Genomic DNA, 18,630 nt, shown 5'->3' on the forward strand with positions numbered 1-18,630 from the left:
CACTGACACGCCTGGGTGAGGTAATGGCAACTAAGAAAGCGCCATTCCAGGAAAGGTATTTTAGAGGACATGAATAAAGTGGCTCAAAGGGAGGACGATGGTGCAGGGGGTATCCTGGGTGGAATTATTCTTTTAAGGTCTTATATGAAAGTTTTAATTACTGTGTTTTTTAACAAAGATATATGTTGTCTGTTCTGTAGATATACAGCTATAGCTGCGAAATGTAGGCATATGGAAGTGTAGGCTAGATTTGCTTTCTGTAAATGGAGCAAATAACAAATGATCTCTTGAACAGTAGCCTTCATAGGGTCAATACGTTTGGGCTGACAGTAACAAGTAAAATGTTTACATTTTGCTGCATAACAGGCTCTAGTTGTAGGTCTACAGGCTTTCCTGAGAATATCAATATATTCCGCAGGCAATCCTAGGTAACCAAACTTTATGACATCAGGATTTATATGACAAGGTTGAGTGACTTGGGGTCTGGATGTCTGATTTGTCCTTGATGTTGGGTGAGAAGGTCCGGCCTGTTGTGGAGCTTCTTGTGGAGGACTACTGTGAGGTCTAGAAGTGTTGTGAAAAATGGCTGACGCACCCAAGTGGGAGCCTCTATGATCATGGTGAGAGATGTTTGCATGATCCTCCGAACTAGAAATGGAATGAGAGGGAGAGGTGGAAAAGCATAAGCAAATATCCCTGACCAGTTTATCCACAGAGCGTTGCCCTTGGACAGAGGGTGTGGATAACTGGAGGTGAAGCGTGGGCATTTTGCATTTCTGCTGTGGCGAAAAGATCTATCTGAGGAGTTCCTCACTTGACAAAGTAAGGTTAAAAGACTTGTGGGTGGAATTCCCACTCGTGAACTTGTTGCTACATCCTCCTGAGCAGGTCTGCAAAGTCGTTGTCTATCCCTGGGAGATACTCTGCCACAATGTGAATGTGGTGGTGGAGAGCCCACCTCCAAATTGTCTCAGACAGTTGTGACAGTTGGGACGACCATGCGACCCCCTCAACTCAGTTTCTGCAAATAGTAAACGGCTGTCATGTTGTCCGTGTGGACTAAGACAACCTTGTGAGATAGGTGACGGAAAAATGCTTTGAGGGTTAGAAACACTGCTTGAAGCACTAGGTAACTGATTTATATTGAATGGTGACTGGGATCCCAGAGGCCCTGTACTGTGAAGTCTTGATGGTGAGCGCCCCAGCCAGTCAGTGATGCGCCTGTGGTCAGAATAACCTGAGGAACAGGGTTCAGAAAAGGTTGTCCCTTCAAAAGGTTGGTGGTGTTCCACCATTACAGAGAGCAGTGAGTATGTCGGTCTAACAATATTAGGTCTTCCAGGTGACCCTGTGACTGACACCACTGACGAGGCAGACACTGCTATCGTGGACACATGAAATCCGGCCTGGGGAACGATGGCAATGAAAGATGCCAACATTCCCAACAGCCACATAATGGTCCTGATGGTGTAAGTATAATTCTCCTTAAATTAAGAGAGAAGAGATTGAAAACTCTGGACATGGGCCAGGTTGGGGTTTGCTAACCCTAACTCTGCATTCAGGATGGCGATTGAAGATAGAACTTGGAGAAGTTCAGGGTGAAACCCAGTGTGTTAAGAAGGTCCACTGCCAATTGGGTGTGATGTTGGCACTGTTGTAATGTATTGGCTTTGAAGAGTCTGTAGTCTAGATAGGGGAACACGTGGATGTTCTGCCTTCTGGGGTGTGCGGCAACTACTGCTAAACACTTTGTGAAGACTATGGGAGTAGGAGTGACCCCGAAAAGCAGGACCTTGAACTGGTAAAGTTTGTCTGCAATAACAAACCTTAGGTATTTTTTGGTATGCAGGGAAAATGGGAAAATTAAGGTAAGCGTCCTTTAGATCTAAGGCTGTCATAAAGTCACCTTGCTGTAAAACAGGGATAACATCCTGAAGGGTAACCATGTGAAAGTGTTCTGACAGAATGTATTTGTTTAATGGTGACAATAGGCCTGAGAGAACTGTCCTTATTGGAAATCAGGAAGTATAAGGAGTATACTCCTGTCCCTTGGTGTTGTAGTGGAAAGGGAACTATGGCCCCTTTGAGAAGAAAGGATTGGACCTCTTGCTTGAGAAGGGTTAGGTGTTCCTGAGATAGCCTGTGACTGCAACGGGAAATTCTGGGAGGAGTGGTAATGAGCTCCAGACAATAACTATGTTGGATAATAATGGAGGGGACCCATTGGCCCATGGTAATAGTGTCCCAATATGAATAAAAGTGTTGTAGTCTTCCCCCAACAGGTGTTGGGTGAGCAGGGGGGTGGGGAGATGGAAGTAGTCACTGCTGTGCAGTAGAGGAATGGTGTCTGAGGTGGGACTCTTTCCTCGTCCCTTAATAATGTGTTGCCTCTATAGAAGCCTCTGTAGAAGCACCTAGAACAGGTAGTTTGAGGCTGTTTGGGGTGTGATGTAGACGCCTCAGATGAGGTGGTCTTGAAAGAGCCTCTAAGCCTGGAGTGACAAAAAGTGCCTCTGTGTGGTGGACTGAGGGGCACCATAGCTTTTTTTGTCTGTGTCCTTTTTGAGCTTTTCAAAGGTAGTGTCCACTTGAGGCCCAAAAACATGCTCCTTATCTGAGGGCACATTAAAGACTGCTTGCTGGAACTCTGGTTTGAAAACAGAGTAGCGCAGTCAAGCGTGCATTCGGAGAAGGGCGCTGATGTTAATGGCGGGTTCAGCTGTGTCAGAGTCCGTGGCACAGCGAATAGAGTAATTAGAAATTGTCTGCCCCTCAGCAACTGCTGTCTTCTTTTTCGGTGCTCATCTGGTAACAACTGGAGGAGCTACTACATTTCGTCCGGTCGTACCTGGCCAACAATGCTTGTGAGTTGGCAATACCCCAATGATTGGTTGCCTGTGCATCAACCCTTTTGCCCGCATCATCAATTTTCTTACTCTCCTTTTCAGGTGGGGGAGAGTCTCCAGTGGCCTGGCTGTTAGCACGTTTTCGGTCTGTGGTAGCAACAATTGAGTCATGGGGGCTTGAGACCTAATGTATATAGGGTCAGAAGGAGCAGATTTTTATTTGTTGTCAACTCTAGAAGTAATAATCCTAGAGTGGACAGGCTCCTTAAAGGTTCCATCTCGTGTGACAAAGCATGACAGGGAGCACTGGGAGGAACTGAATATGCCTATGTGTAGAAGTAAGGGTTTCGAAGAGGAAGTCCTGTTCGATACTGTCTCCATGAAATTGTACTTTATGAAAAGCAGCAGTACGTGCCAGTACTTGTTGGTAAGACGTAGTGCCCTCTGGTGGTGAGGGGTGTGCAGGTTAGAGGGGATAGGGTCAGGATCATAAGTATCCCAAGGGTCTGGGTCCTGTTGTGGCCCACCTAAATCCCCCCAACAAATAAAGGGAAACCCTGCAGAGTATAAACTCCTTGTGTAGGTGAAGCAGGAGAATGAGGAGGTGAGAGAGGTGGAGGGGAAAAAGGAGGGGGAGGAGGTGGAGAAGGTGGAGGAGGAGGTGGAGGAAGAGGTGATGGAGAAGGCCTACGAGGAGGACCAGTGGCTGGGTACTTTGTTCTCTCTGGAAACAAAGCTTCCTTTTCAAAAGTACAGGTAATGATGCAATTATACTTCCTGTCCCCTACTGAATTTTAAAGGGGCGCTGATGAGCGGCCACAGTCTCCGGTATAGGTTCCACAGGAGAAGGGGTAGCAGAAGACTGACCCAACTCCCTCTGCTCTGACGATCTTGGCTTCGTGTGTTTCTGCACCGAAGATTTTGGTCAGTGCGATTTGGTCAACACTGAAGTGGAGGATGGAGGTGTGTAGCTTGGAGCCAAAGCTCGGATTGAGATGGAGATGATCTCTTGGTTCAATGAAAGGGAGGTCGAAGCTGAGGACGCTGCCTTGGCCTTGGTAGATGTTTTCGGGGCCGAGTGGCAGTGGCGGACCGGAGACCTCGACAAGGGGCCTTTCAAGAGTCTTTTGGTGGGGAGGAGGGCTCACAGTACTCACAGGTTGCACAGAGGTGATGTTGTGGCTTTCAATGTCCGATTAGACATCAGAGTCCGCAGACTCCTGAATGGAGAGGGCCTCCTCCTCCTGTGCAGGCTCCTCATGTGCGTGATCCTCCCCAAAGATGTCCGGGGTGTCATCTGGAGTCTTGTGCGCCATTTCCAATTGACATGCTCTTTGGTCCCGAAGCGTCTTCTTCAAACGGAAAGGTTTGCAGGCGTCACAGGTAGCCTCTTGATAATCAGGGGAGAGGCAGAGATTAAACAGCGGATGCTGGTCGGTGTGTGGAAATTTTGCTTGGCACTGAGGGCAGAAGTGGAAAGGAGTCTGTTCCATCAGGTTGGCCTGTCCGTCAGTGCTGCGGGGAAGATAGGCCTGAGTTGGGCATAGACACCCCAAAGGGTGCGCGGTCGGTGCCCGAACAGACGAGTCGAGACAAGCGCTAAAGTGGAAGAAGCGTGAGTGAGAACAATACCACCGGAAGAAGGTAAAGAAGATGAAAGATTTTGAACCAGAGCGAGTCGCAAGACGGAGCAGAGACACACACGTCCGAACCTGACGGCAGTGAGAAAATAATCTAACAAAGGAGTCCATGCCCATGCCCAATATCACTGAGAGGAGGAGTCACTCAATTTCTGACTCAGAACACTTCTTCGAAGAAAAGCAATTTGCACCAATCCAGACCCAACACTAAATGGCAGGTGTATTCACAGCACGTGTTTCTATAGCCACAAATGTCATCGAACAGCATGTTCCTTAACATGTGTGGTTGACAAGGGCCTGAGTGCTTTGACCAGATTCATAAATTCACTTTTTGATATTTATTTGAAGTAATGCAGAGGGTGGGTGAGGTTACTATTGGAGGGGATTTTTAAATGGGTTGGTGCTGATGCTTTTCCTTTGCTTTCAATCCAACGTGTCTGCTTTGGTTGTGTAATGATTTGCCAATTTGTCTGTGAATTATTTAGTGATGGAATTAGTTCCTTCCATGCATTTAGGTTAAGGAAATTCGGTGAGAATTTTATAAAATGCTTTATTTGAACATTTAGTATTTTGAAGTCTGTCTGAATAGTACCGTTTGTTAGCTGTTCTGATTGTTGATTTGTATATTCTGTTAAGTTTGCATAGGTAAAGTTTATTTTGATGGCTGTTTGTTTCGAGCCAGGTTTGTTGCAGCCTTCTGATTTGGTGTGTTATCTTTTTTAATTCTGTATCGCTCCAAGGTGCTTGTTTTCTTTTGTCCTGTTTTGTTGTGTTGTCCTTAGTGGCATTAGGATATCATAAGCTTCCTGTACCCACTCATAAAGTTTTTGAACTGAATGTATTGTGTCTAGATCTGTGTTGACTGTTAGGTGTGTTTCTAAGGATTCAAAATTGAGTTTGTTCCATGTTCGATCGGTGGTTGCATGTAAGATGGTCTTGGGTGTGTTGATTTGTGGTGTTTTATGTTGGAAAGCTACCAAATGGTGGTCTGACCATGTGACTGGATTTGCAAAAATGACATTTAGGATGTGTCCAGCTATATGTGTGTGTTTGTGTATGATCTGATGTAGGTTCAGTGTGACTAGGTCAGTGATGATAGTTTTTGGATGGGGCACATTGGATTTGTCAAACCAAATGCTTAGGTCACCAAGAATGCAGTTTGGAGTGTAGTGTTATAAGGTTTGAAACTGCTTCTAGAAATGTGTCTGAGAATGTTGCATTGGTAGGTGGTGGTCTGTAAAGGATGAGGGAGTAACAGGAGGAAGTTGGTATATGGTTGCATCGAGTGATGAGGGCCTCACAGCCTTGTATGAAAATTTCAGTTTTGGTGAGATTTATTGTTTGATTGAATATAATAGCTAGTACACCTCCTCTTTTGCCTATACGATTTTGTGTGATAATTTGAAAGCCTGGAAAATGGCTTTATGCAACACTGGAGCCATGTTATCTCCCAACCATGATTCAGTTATGAAGAATAAGTTGGGTTGTGTGTCAGTGAGAAGGTTGTAGATGTTGTGCTTGTTTTTAGACAATGGTCATGCATTTTTAGGAGGCAGTTTAGAGACTGTGTTTTGGTGGTCGTATGACTTGTTTGTAGAAGAGTGAGCAGTATATTTTGAACTTATTGCAGGTGTGTCATTAGTGCAGGTATTAATTGTATAAGGGTCCCAATAGGGTTATTTTTCTTTATTGTATTCCTTGCTAAGCAGGCTTAGTAGGCATTTTTTTAGGTCTGTGTGTCTGTGGTGGAGATGGTGTTTGAGAGTGGGATGGTGAGTTGTATTGTTTTTTGTAGAGTAGTCTTGATGTTTAACCCCTTCGCTGCCAGGCCTTTTCCCCCTCCTGTGCCGAGCCTTTTTTTGGCTATTTGGGGCAGTTCGCGCTTAGGCCCTCATAACTTTTTGTCCACATAAGCTATCCACGCCAAATTTGCGTCCATTTTTTCCAACATCCTTGGGATTCTAATGGTACCCAGAGTTTGTGGTTTCCCCTGGAGGAGACCAAGAAATTAGACAAAATACAGTGAAAATTTCGTTTTTTTTTTAAAAATGGGAAAAAGTGGCTGCAGATGAAGGCTTGTGTTTTTTCCCCTGAAAATGGCATCAACAAAGGCTTTGCGGTGCTAAAATCACCAGCTTCCCAGCTTTCAGGAACAGGCAGACTTGAATCAGAAAACCCAATTTTTCAACACATATTTGGCATTTTACTGGGACATACCCCATTTTCACAATTTTTTGTGCGTTCAGCCTTCTTCCAGTCAGTGACAGAAATGGGAGTGAAAACAATGCAGGATCGCAGAGACCTAAACATTTCTGAAAAGTAGACAAAATTCTGAATTCAGCAAGGGGTCATTTGTGTAGATCCTACAAGGGTTTCCTACAGAAAATAACAACTGAAAAAGAAAAATATTGAAATTGAGGTGAAAAAAACACCACTTTTTCTCTACGTTTTACTTTGTAACTGTTTTCTGCAATGTCATATTTTTGAAAGCAATATACCGTTACGTCTGCTGGACTCCTCTGGTTGCGGGATATATAGGGCTTGTAGGTTCATCAAGAACCCTAGGTACCCAGAGCCAATAAATGAGCTGCACCCTGCAGTGCGTTTTCACTCTATACCGGGTATACAGCAATTCATTTGCTGAAATATAAAGAGTGAAAAATAGCTATCAAGAAAACCTTTGTATTTCCAAAAAGGGCACAAGATAAGGTGTTGAGAAGCAGTGGATATTTGCACATCTCTGAATTCCGGGGTGACCATACTAGCATGTGAATTACAGGGCATTTCTCAAATAGATGTCTTTTTTACACACTCTCTTATATTTGGAAGGAAAAAATGTAGAGAAAGACAAGGGGCATTAACACTTGTTTTGCTAATCTATGTTCCCCCAAGTCTCCCGATAAAAATGATACTTCACTTGTATGGGTAGGCCTAGCGTCCGCGACAGGAAACGCCCCAAAACGCAACGTGGACACATCACATTTTTTTTAAAGAAAAACCTGTCGATTTTGGCCTCTAGCCCAGCCGGCACCTAGGGGAACCTACCAAACCTGTGCATTTTTAAAAACTAGAGACCTAGGGGAATCCAAGATGGGGTGACTTGTGGGGCTCTGACCAGGTTCTGTTACCCAGAATCCTTTGCAAACCTCAAAATTTGGCTAAAAAAACACATTTTCCTCACATTTTGGTGACAGAAAGTTCTGGAATCAGAGAGGAGCCACAAATTTGATTTCACCCAGCATTCCCCCAAGTCTCCCGATATAAATGATACTTCACTTGTATGGGTAGGCCTAGCGTCCGCAACAGGAAACGCCCCAAAACGCAACGTGGACACATCACATTTTTTTTAAAGAAAACAGAGGCGTTTTTTGCAAAGTGCCTACCTGTAGATTTTGGCCTCTAGCCCAGCCGGCACCTAGGGAAACCTACCAAACCTGTGCATTTTTTAAAACTAGAGACCTAGGGGAATCCAAGATGGGGTGACTTGTGGGGCTCTGGCCAGGTTCTGTTACCCAGAATCCTTTGCAAACCTCAAAATTTGGCTAAAAAAACACATTTTCCTCACATTTTGGTGACAGAAAGTTCTGGAATCAGAGAGGAGCCACAAATTTCCTTTCACCCAGCGTTCCCCCAAGTCTCCCGATAAAAATGATACCTCACTTGTGTGGGTAGGCCTAGCGCCCGCCACAGGAAATGCCCCAAAACACAACGTGGACACATCACATTTTTTGAAAGAAAACAGAGGTGTTTTTTGCAAAGTGCCTACCTGTAGATTTTGGCCTCTAGCTCAGCCGGCACCTAGGGAAACCTACCAAACCTGTGCATTTAAGAAAACTAGAGACCTAGGGGAATCCAAGATGGGGTGACTTGTGGGGCTCTGACCAGGTTCTGTTACCCAGAATCCTTTGCAAACCTCAAAATTTGGCTAAAAAAACACATTTTCCTCACATTTTGGTGACAGAAAGTTCTGGAATCAGAGAGGAGCCACAAATTCCCTTCCACCCAGCGTTCCCCCAAGTCTCCCGATAAAAATGATACCTCACTTGTGTGGGTAGGCCTAGCGCCCGCCACAGGAAATGGCCCAAAACACAACGTGGACACTTCACATTTTTTCATAGAAAACAGTGCCTACCTGTGGATTTTGGCCTCTAGCTCAGCCGGCACCTGGGGAAACCTAGCAAACCAGTGCATTTTTGAAAACTAGAAACCCAGGGGAATCCAAGATGGGGTGACTTGTGGGGCTCTGACCAGGTTCTGTTACCCAGAATCCTTTGCAAACCTCAAAATGTGGCTAAAAAATGATACCACACTTGTGTGGGTAGGCCTAGCGCCCGCAACAGGAAATGGCCCAAAACACAACGTGGACACATCACATTTTTTCATAGAAAACAGTGCCTACCTGTGCATTTTGGCTTCTAGCTCAGCCGGCCCCAGCGGGGGCAGAAATGGCCTAAAATAAATTTGCCCCCCAACCCCCCCCTGGGAGCGACCCTTGCCTACGGGGTCACTCCCCCTGCGTGACATTGGCAACAAAAAAAAAAATCCCTGGTGCCTAGTGGTTTCTGCCCCTTGGGGGCAGATTGACCTAAAACCGGCCAATCTGCCCCCAAGGGGGGCAGAAATGGTCTAAATACAATTTGACCCCCAGGGGACCGACCCTTGCCTAATGGGTCGCCCCCAATCTCTGAAAAAACAAACAAACAACAAAAACACACAAAAAAAAAATGTGCCCTGGCGCCTAGAGGTTTCTGCCCCCCCGGGGGCAGATCGGCCTAATAACAATAGGCCGATCTGCCCCCAGGGGGGGCAGAAATGGGCTAAAATAAATTTCCCACCCCCCAACCCCCCCCCCCCCCCGGGAGCGACCCTTGCCTACGGGGTCGCTCCCCCTGCGTGCCATTGGCACAAAAAAAAAATCCCCGGTGCCTAGTGGTTTCTGCCCTTTGGAGGCAGATTGACCTAAAATCGGCCAATCTGCCCCCAAGGGGGCAGAAATGGTCTAAATACAATTTGCCCCCCAGGGGAGCGACTCTTGCCTAATGGGTCGCTCCCCATCTCTGAAAAAACAAACAAACAAAAAAATACACAAAAAAAAAATTGCCCTGGCGCCTAGAAGTTTCTGCCCCCCCTGGGGTCAGATCGGCCTAATAACAATAGGCCGATCTGCCCCCAGGGGGGGCAGAAGTGTCCTAAAATAAATTCCCCCCCCCACTCCCCCAACCCCCCACGGGAGCGAGCCTTGCCTACGGGGTCGCTCCCCCTGCGTGACATTGGCGCCAAAAAAAAAATCCCCAGTGCCTAGTGGTTTCTGCCCCCTTGGGGGCAGATTGACCAAAAATCGGCCAATCTGCCCCCAAGGGGAGCGACCCTTGCCTAATGGGTCGCTCCCCATCTCTAAAAAACAAACAAAAAAAAATAATAATAATTTGCCCTGGCGCCTAAAGGTTTCTGCCCCCCCGGGGGCAGATCGGCCTAATACCAATAGGCCGATCTGCCCCCAGGGGGGGGCAGAAATGGCCTAAAATAAATTTGCCCCCCCACACCCACCGGGGAGCGACCCTTGCCTACAAGGTCGCTCCCCTTGCGTGACGACGCTGAAATAAAGATCCCTGGTGCCTAGTGGTTTCTGCCCCCAAAGCGGGCAGGAATGGCCTAAATACAATTTACCCCTCCAGGGGAGCGACCCTTGCCTAAGGAGTCGCTCCCCATCTCTAAAAAAACAAACAGACAAAAAAAAAATTGCCCTGGCGCCTAGAGGTTTCTGCCCCCCCTGGGGGCAGATCGGCCTAATAACAATAGGCCGATCTGCCACCAGGGTTGGCAGAAATGGCCTAAAATAAATTTGCCTCCCACCCCCCCTGGGGAGCGACCCTTGCCTACAAGGTCGCTCCCCTCGCGTGACGGCGCAAAAAAAAGATCCCTGGTGCCTAGTGGTTTCTGCCCCCCTTGGGGGCAGATTGACCTAAAATCGGCCGATCTGCCACCAAAGCGGGCAGAAATGGCCTAAATACAATTTGCCCCTCCAGGGGAGCAACCCTTGTCCAAGGGGTCGCTCAGCATCTGTAAAATAAAAAAATAAAAATAAAAATCCCTGGTGCCTAGTGGTTTCTGCCCCAGCCTAATCAAAATAGGCTGATCTACCCCCCAGGGGGGCAGAAATGGCCTAAAATAATTCCCCCCCCGCCAGGAAGCGACCCTTGCCTAAGGGGTCGCTCCCCTTTTACGTAAAAAAAAAAAAACTCCCTGGTGTCTAGTGGTTTGGGGCAGATTGGCCTCATCAAAATAGGCCAATGGCCTAAATATAATTTTGCCCCCTAGGGGAGCGACCCGTGCCTAAGGGGTCGCTTCCCACCTAAAACAGACCCAAAACAAAAACAAACAAAAAAATGATCCCTGGTGCCTAGAGGTTTCTGCCCCCAGGGGTGCAGAAAAGGCCTTCCCAAAAAAATGCCCCCCCCCCGGAGCAACCCTTGCCCAAGGGGTCGCTCCCTTATGTCAATATCCCAAAAAAAAATCCCTGGTGTCTAGTCGGGTTTCAAAAGCCGGATTGCAAGCAATCCGGCTTTTGAAACCCTAGGAGAGACTTCAAAGGGAAGGAAATAAATTTCCTTCCCTTTGAAGCCTCCCCGGGCCTCCCCCACGTGATTGAAAGAGAAATGCTGAGACCCTGTGACTAATCAGCGCGCGCTCACAGGGGGGGTGGTGGGGTTGGGGGTGGAAGGGGAAGGGCTTCCCCTTCCATCCCTTACTTTGGGGAGGTGGGGGGAAGCACACAGAGGGAGCGAGAGCGCTCCCTCTGGGCTGTGTGCCGAGGACGTAGTGGTTATGTCCTCGGCACAGCAGCACTGTGCCGAAGGACGTAACCACTACGTCCTCGGCACAGAAGGGGTTAATAGATATGGAGATACGAGGTTGTGAAGAATGGCATGTTGTTTATTTTGTTTGCCTCTGTTTAGAGTGGACGGTGTATGAGTTAGGGGTGATGGTGGAGCATGTGGGTCACATTTTAAGGCTCTAAAGTGTGCAATGGATGAGAGGCGGGTAAATGAGAATTGTTGTGTTTGTGTATTTGTGGATGGTAAAGAAAGAAACTTTGGGAGTAAAGATGGTTTAGGATGTGTAACCATAAGGGTGGGATTGGGTGTACGTTTCTAATTTGTGAAAGAAAGTTATGAAACTGTGTGTGTGTGACATTTTGATGTACTGGTGTGTGTCTTATATTTTATTTTTGTGGAATAGTGAGAGGGGGTGTTGGTGGGGTGGTTTTCTGAGAAGGAATTGTATGTAAAGTAACGCCGGTTAGTGGAATTTGAATGGTAAACGGGGTGGTGATGTGTTTTGGAAATTAGTGTATGTGGTGTGTAAGAGGAGATGAACACGAGTTATGAGTGTCTGTATTAGATTTGATCACTTGAAGAGGTGAGGTAATATATGTGGTGAAGAGGAGTGTAAGGATGGTTTGGTTGTGTGTTTTTGGTAAAAGGAGGAGAGTGTTGGTGGATGATGTGATAGAAGGCTGAGTATAGATTTGGTGGTGACAGAAAGGGGTCTGTTAGAAGGAAGGTGTTTTATGTAAATAGGGAGTGTGTGCCTGGGTGCATTAATGTTAAGTATCATTTGCATTTGTGTTGTGTTTGTGATGTGTGGATTTGTTAGTGGCATAGGACAGAGTGGTATTTTGTCTGAGAATTAAGGTGTTATAGTGTGGTAGCTGGGGTAGGAGGGTGTATTGGTGTGGTTCTTGTGGGGTTTTGTAGTGGTTGTTGAGACATTACAGTGTAGATAGTGTTTATTTGTGGTAAGTGAGTAGTGTGCATTTGTTGACAGAATGTTAATATGTTTGTGGATGTGGACGCCTTAAGGTGGTGGCTGGTGAATGGCAAAATAGGCAGCATCTCTGGCTCTAGGCCCGAACAAGCACAAACAGGCAACTCCCCTTGTCCTCTCTGCCCTTAGCCTTGACGCCCGGGCTGAGGCTCTCTGAACCCTAGGCTTAAATTGTTTTATTGGCCAATCAGAACCCTAGCCCTAAACCCTAGAGCCAATGGGAGACCTGGCCCTATTAACTAACCACAGCCCTAACCCTATTAGCTAATCAAAACTCAAACACTAAGTCCTAAGTCCAATAGAACCCCTTTCCATAGGAGCCAACCAGATCTCTAGTACTAACAGGCGATCAGAACTAAAACCCTAAGCCCTTTGACCAATGGAAACCCTAGCCCTAGCAACCAATCAGAACCCTAGCCTTAACAGCCAATCAGAAGTCAAACCTTACGCCCTTATTCCAATAGAAATCCTAGCCCTAGCAACCACTCAGAGCACAGATGCAACAACCAGTAAAAACATATAAAAAGGACAAGTAACCTTAAGCAGAGGCTGCTGGGCAGGGGGCAGGGAGGTGCTCCTGAATTCAGAATCTCCTGCCTGGGATACCGACAGACTCAATCCACACTGTTTAGCTTCCTATTCAGCTCTGCAGGTAAGGCCTAATTCTGAAGCCACAAAAATACTGTTTTTGGCAAACCTAAACGAATCACTTTTCAAGGCAAAAACGAGTGCTATATACACTTTCCAAACACAGTTTAAACCATAAAGCAGATTAAGGAGTCTCTTAAACATGCTCTGGTTAGCTTCTGAAGTGTGTTTTGACTTTTTACCTTGTTGAGAGGGGGGCCTTAGTACATTATAGGGGAAAAAATAGGAGAGAAGTTTAAACAGACATAGGTAGAACCACACAGCAGTTTTTAAAGTACACAATGCATAGACACCAATAAGTCAATTTAAACAGTAAAAGGTAGGGGCAAAAGCACTTTTAAAATCTCAAGAGTACACAAATTCTGTGTTCTTACCACCTTCCTTGTTTTTTGCTCACTGGGCTGTTATGGCACAGAGAAGCTAGGGTCACAAAATGGAGGTATAACATCATATGAACCAAGCAAATCAAAATTCCACCACGCACAAAAAAAGAGGGAGCGACTCAGGAGAGAAAGAAAATGGAGGGAAGTCCAGGGGGATATGAAAGAGAATGGTGAGAGGAGCTTTGAGAGGAAAGAAGGAAGTTAGAGAATTGTAGAGTGAAGATGAGAAGGGAGCATAATGAAAAATAGCAATGCTGGAGTGTAGTGACATTGAGGAAAATGTGTGATTCATGCGGAGTTGTGGAAATGTCCAGTGATAATTGGTAGATTGTCTTTAAAATGTGCCATCTGACTCTGGCTTTTTTAATATGGCTTTGAAGGAGAAATCTGCTCCCCCATAAAGTAGATTTTAAAACCTTAAAAGATTATGAGCAATGGTCAAATGTATATACACCTTTACCAGCTGATCAACTGAGAAACACCATCTAAACTGAAAGCATAAATGTAGCAATGTAGACCAGGGAAACCTGTTTGCGATGGGATAGGTCGACTTGAAAAGGCATCTTGCCATGACTTTTCAAATCTAACCTATTTTAGCCAAAGTACTTGGAAAAATGGCTCCGGAAAGTGCCACTTGTCTCCTTGAAAGGACTGGTTTGCTCCCTGCCTTTGCTCACTCTTGCTTAGTTAGACTCAAAGACCTCTCCAATTTCCAAATTCAGTTTAAAACCTGAATGAGAGACAAGATTTGTTCATCAAAGGTATGAGATATCAATTGGCTTTCGCATGCCTCATTCAGGTGTATCATGGAGCATGGGCGAACGTAGCAACATTACATATCTTACCTTATCCGAGCAGGTGTTGTCATCAGGACCACCACCAATAACAAACAGTTTGCTCACGCAGCTGGTTACCGCTGGGGAACTGACTGCCTCCTTCAAAGGGGCTACTTCTGTCCAACGATTTGAAAATGAATCATAGCACTCCACACTGCTCAGTCGATTCTGTCCATCGTATCCTCCAACCACATACACCTTGAGAAAAAACAGAAACACAGGTCAGACAGTTCTCAACTCAATATACTCAATGTGTTCGGGCAAATACATAATAGCTTGGATTCTTGTAAATGCAGGTATATTTTAACCACGTAAACCTTGAAAAATGAACCTTCACAGATTTGTAACTCCAGCAGCCCCCTCCCCACCTTTGTCTTGTAACAATAACCTCGCAGGGCCTCTGAGAAATAGAATCTAACATTAGGTAAGACGAAGTATGCGATAAGTGGTTCTGGAAAATGGACAAGAAAGACAAAACAAAGGATAGCTTTTTCAGCTGGTACATTTCGGGTGATTCCGTACAATATTTAGTATGGGGAATAATAATGTTTTGCAATCCTCTTACTCTGTCCTTCACACAATATACTCCACTGTGCGCGTGCCTCAAGAAAATGTTTGCAGATTGTTGGTTCTATTGTTGGAGGGGAAAATTCAGATTTAGGTACTGGTCAACGAAACAGTTATCAAGACAAATTTTTAATTCTATTTGCTGTGTCCAGATTCTTACTTAGAACATGAAGTAGCAAGGAGCTGGAACTGGTAAGCCTGAGCATGCACGAAGAGTGTCAACATGTAGCATAGGATTTGTAGTGCATGATGCCAATAAAAAGTTCTTTGGTGATAGCATGGCATTGCGGGCTATTCTGAAATACGAAAATGTAACAGCTGTCTGTTTAAACTCCACATCAATCGAGACATGTTCTGTAGAGGGTTCCCTCCCATCCAAGCATGTTAGCAGTTTTTTAACAATTTCAATAACTTATTTGCAGTACATAACGTAACCAGCAGAATACCCTAGAGTGTGGCGGACATGGTACTAGTACCCTACCTGCCAAATTCTGGGTCCGCCTGCACTATTTTGAGTTAAACAAATCGCCAGTTTTCTCCAGACGAAGTAAAACTTACCAGTCGGCGCAAACCTTGATTTGACTGCCTGCGAAAGTACGGGCCATAGGGGGTAAGCAATCCGACCATTTGCCTTTTGAGATCAGATGGCTTTTTTTGTTTGTCCTAGTGGTGAGGAAGGAGTAAAAAAAAATGACATCCACTCCGTGGGCGAAAACTCCTTTGGAAGTGTGTTTTTGGAAGTCTGTTTCATTTTGCGGACCCTTTGTAGAAGTAGATTATCTAAGAATAACAAGCGTTTCCAAAACCATTCTCTTCTTTGGACTTATTACCTTTGTAGATAGTGCTTGCTGATGGGGCGCAGCATCGGGAAAAAAAACAAAATGCTTTCTGCTGATGCTGTGCAGCACTGAGAAAAAATGAGAAAATAAAAATAAAAGCAGCAATGACGCGGCCACTGTCATTCCGCTGGTGTGCAGGCCCTCGCATGCGTCATGACATGGGCACATTTTCTTTGCTTTTTTTGTTTACTTATCCAAGATGGTGGACATCACTTGAATCGGAAAATATAAAATTAAATGTATTTGGTGTGTACATGCTTTCTGTAATGTGGAGTAGCCTAGCAGAGAACAGCAGCCGCTACAGCCTGAAAAAATAAAATAATCTCTAAAAAAATAAAGTAGTCAGCACAGGGTGTAGCAGTAGTGGAGGAGCTAATGGGGAAAGGAACATGGGCAGAGGGGAGATTGTCAGAACCCCGTTCAGAGGGCCATGGGGCAAGAAGGAGGTAATGGGCCAAACCAGGTGTTTGAGGCCTTTTACTCATGATGTCCCAGGACCTGAACTACTGTGGATCGTGAGCAAGCCCTTCAGCACTTGACTCTCAGTGGCAGCGCGAGTCAGGCAGTCCACGACTTTTTGGGGTATTAGGTACACAGGGGCTGAACACAGGCTTACAACTCAAAATATGTGCAGCAATAAATGATTGTCTAGTCAAATACTTGCTTTTAGGAAAAATGGGAGTGTTCATATATACAACCACAAAGTAAAATACGACATTGACAAACAATACACACAGTCCCCTGAGGTCAGGAATCTAGTGTTTCATAGGTCGGCTCTGGGTCCCACTCCTCTCTATCTAGTTACAGTAGTTATTACCCATTCACTAAAGGTGACATTCAGGTTAAGCCCCACTAGTAATCCGAATCTCAGGAGTCTCACTCTGATGCTCAAATAAAGCCAAAAATGTTCCAGCGCTGCAGTGCTATCTGGAAAGCAAGTTGCCTCAGGGTCGTTTGGCCCAAAAATCAGTCTTACCTACACTAGCAGGATTCAACCGACTGCAGACTCTGAGCATGCCATCTTTGCAGAAGATGAAGCTGCTGCAGATACCTCAAGTAAGTCTTTAACAAGCAGCTCAGGAGTGCTGCAGTTGAGTGTCCTTGAGTTCCTCACATGTCAACAGTGGCTGGGGGATTTTTCTATGCTCCTCCGATGCTTGGTAAGTTCCTCTGGTTCCTTACCACAGATGGAAGGGGGGAGGGTGATGATCCTGGTGCTGATCCTCAGTCATAGTGTGGGCCTGCTTGGGCCACCACAGCAGCCTTCTTCCTCTGTCGAGGTCTAGACCATTCCACGATTCTTGCTTTATAACGGTGCCCCCCCTGGCATTGGGGGGCACACAGGCTATGGCCTGATTGGCACTGCAATAATTTTCATAGTGGCCCCACTTGGCATACAGATCCATTGACTAGATATTGAACACTAATATTGGCCCGATCAGCACAGCAGATATCTTCACAATGGGCTCACCTGGCATAAGGGATCACCGACTTGGAACTGCACACAGGCGTTGACCTGTTTGGAGCAGCCACCATCATGGCTCACTTCACGGCGGCCATCCTCTGGCACACCAGGTCAGCTAGCTTTTCCCTGCACATGGGCAACACCCGATCAATACAGCAGCTGTCTCCTCACATCTGGCTATGTGATCCACTCTCTACGGTCCTTTCAATGGACCTTGCTCTCTCCAACACTCTCCTCTCCTTACAGGGCACACTGGTCTTGAAAAGCATCCGGGCGCCGGTGCTCCAGGCTCGAAGGGCAAGTTGTCTTGAATTCCGTGGGTGATGTCCCAGCTGCGAGACTAGCAGGTCTTGGCCCCCAGTCCTGGTCACAGGCAGAAATCTTACAGAGTTTTGCCTCCTCATATAGCCCATTTTTGGAGTCTCAAGCTTCCCTTCCTATAGTCCATTTCCAAACATCAAATGTGATTTAGAGTCTGAGTCTTCTAAGTTTATGTTAGGGGTTTGCTTTCTTTTGAAGTGCCCTCTCCTCTGTTCTCTCTTCCTACAGAAAGTAATCTCTCACAAGAGTGACACCAAATCTCGCAGCCCTGAAACCCAGGTCATGGGTTTTACTCGAGGTTCGCACCTGAATGTCAGCCACAGCACTATTTGTGTCAAAAGGTTATCCAAGGGCCTCCGATCTGTTCTTTATGATTCTCATTTCAGCCTCATCTCCTTTCTGAGTTGTGCCCAAGCCCTTCCCAAGAGACCTCTCACTGAATCAAAGATCACCACTTGAAGTGTACAAAGAACCTGGCTCTCCCTTCCTCCAGTGTAACCCACCCTGCATACAGGAATGCAGTAATTAGCAAGTCTGTCAGGGGGGATTCCTCTACCTACCTCTCCTTATGTTCCTCCAGTCAGACCTGGGTCTCTCAAAACTGAACTTACAACCTTGCAAGTATAGTACTAGTAACAGGCACACATAGACACAGCCCATACATATAGTATGCATGCATGGCACAACAATACATTCTTTATGTACTGTACTATTCACAGGCACACATAAACCCAGCATATGCACAGAGCATACACACACTGCACATCACTACACACCAACTTTCTACTGATCACTGCATGGTTTGCTGCCATCACCGTCCTTGCGCTCTTTAAGTCCCGGTAAAGGCAGTAGCCTTTCACCACTATGAAGGTAGCACTTTGGACACCTGGCCAGTTCCAAAAAAGACATCAATATGTGAGACAGGCCTATGCTATGGTCCATGCTCACCCATGACAACAAAAATTAGCATCATGGATATTAGTCCAGTTGGGGTACTCAGGCAAGGGATGCATGTCTATCACTATGGGAAGGACTTTCCGTCCCAACAGAGACAAAACAAAAATAAAGCTGGGTGGGGAGAGGAGTTTTTAAACATATGCAGTAGGCATTAACAGCATAATGTAAGAAAAAGTAAGACATTTGCAGAAGCCAATTGTGAAAGACAGTGCCACTTAAAAAGACCAATATTTGAAGAGGGCTAAACGAAAGCCCCTGTATGAATATACATGTATCTTTATTCTGAATGTTTTGAAAACAT

At 45.8% G+C, this 18,630-nt stretch overlaps 1 protein-coding gene across 5 annotated transcripts in view; it reads right to left on the reverse strand.

Moving 5' to 3' along the window:
• KLHL24 (kelch like family member 24) overlaps positions 1-18,630 on the reverse strand; it is a 512,225-nt gene that overhangs the window by 127,860 nt on the left and 365,735 nt on the right. For all 5 annotated transcript variants that reach the window (XM_069213701.1, XM_069213705.1, XM_069213702.1 and 2 more), the window contains one exon: positions 14,190-14,378. In XM_069213701.1, coding sequence (XP_069069802.1) covers positions 14,190-14,378 — 189 coding nt within the window. The remainder of the gene's footprint in view (positions 1-14,189; positions 14,379-18,630) is intronic.

Source organism: Pleurodeles waltl, chromosome 11 (assembly GCF_031143425.1).
Source record: "Pleurodeles waltl isolate 20211129_DDA chromosome 11, aPleWal1.hap1.20221129, whole genome shotgun sequence".
In the NCBI taxonomy this organism is placed as follows: domain Eukaryota; kingdom Metazoa; phylum Chordata; class Amphibia; order Caudata; family Salamandridae; genus Pleurodeles; species Pleurodeles waltl.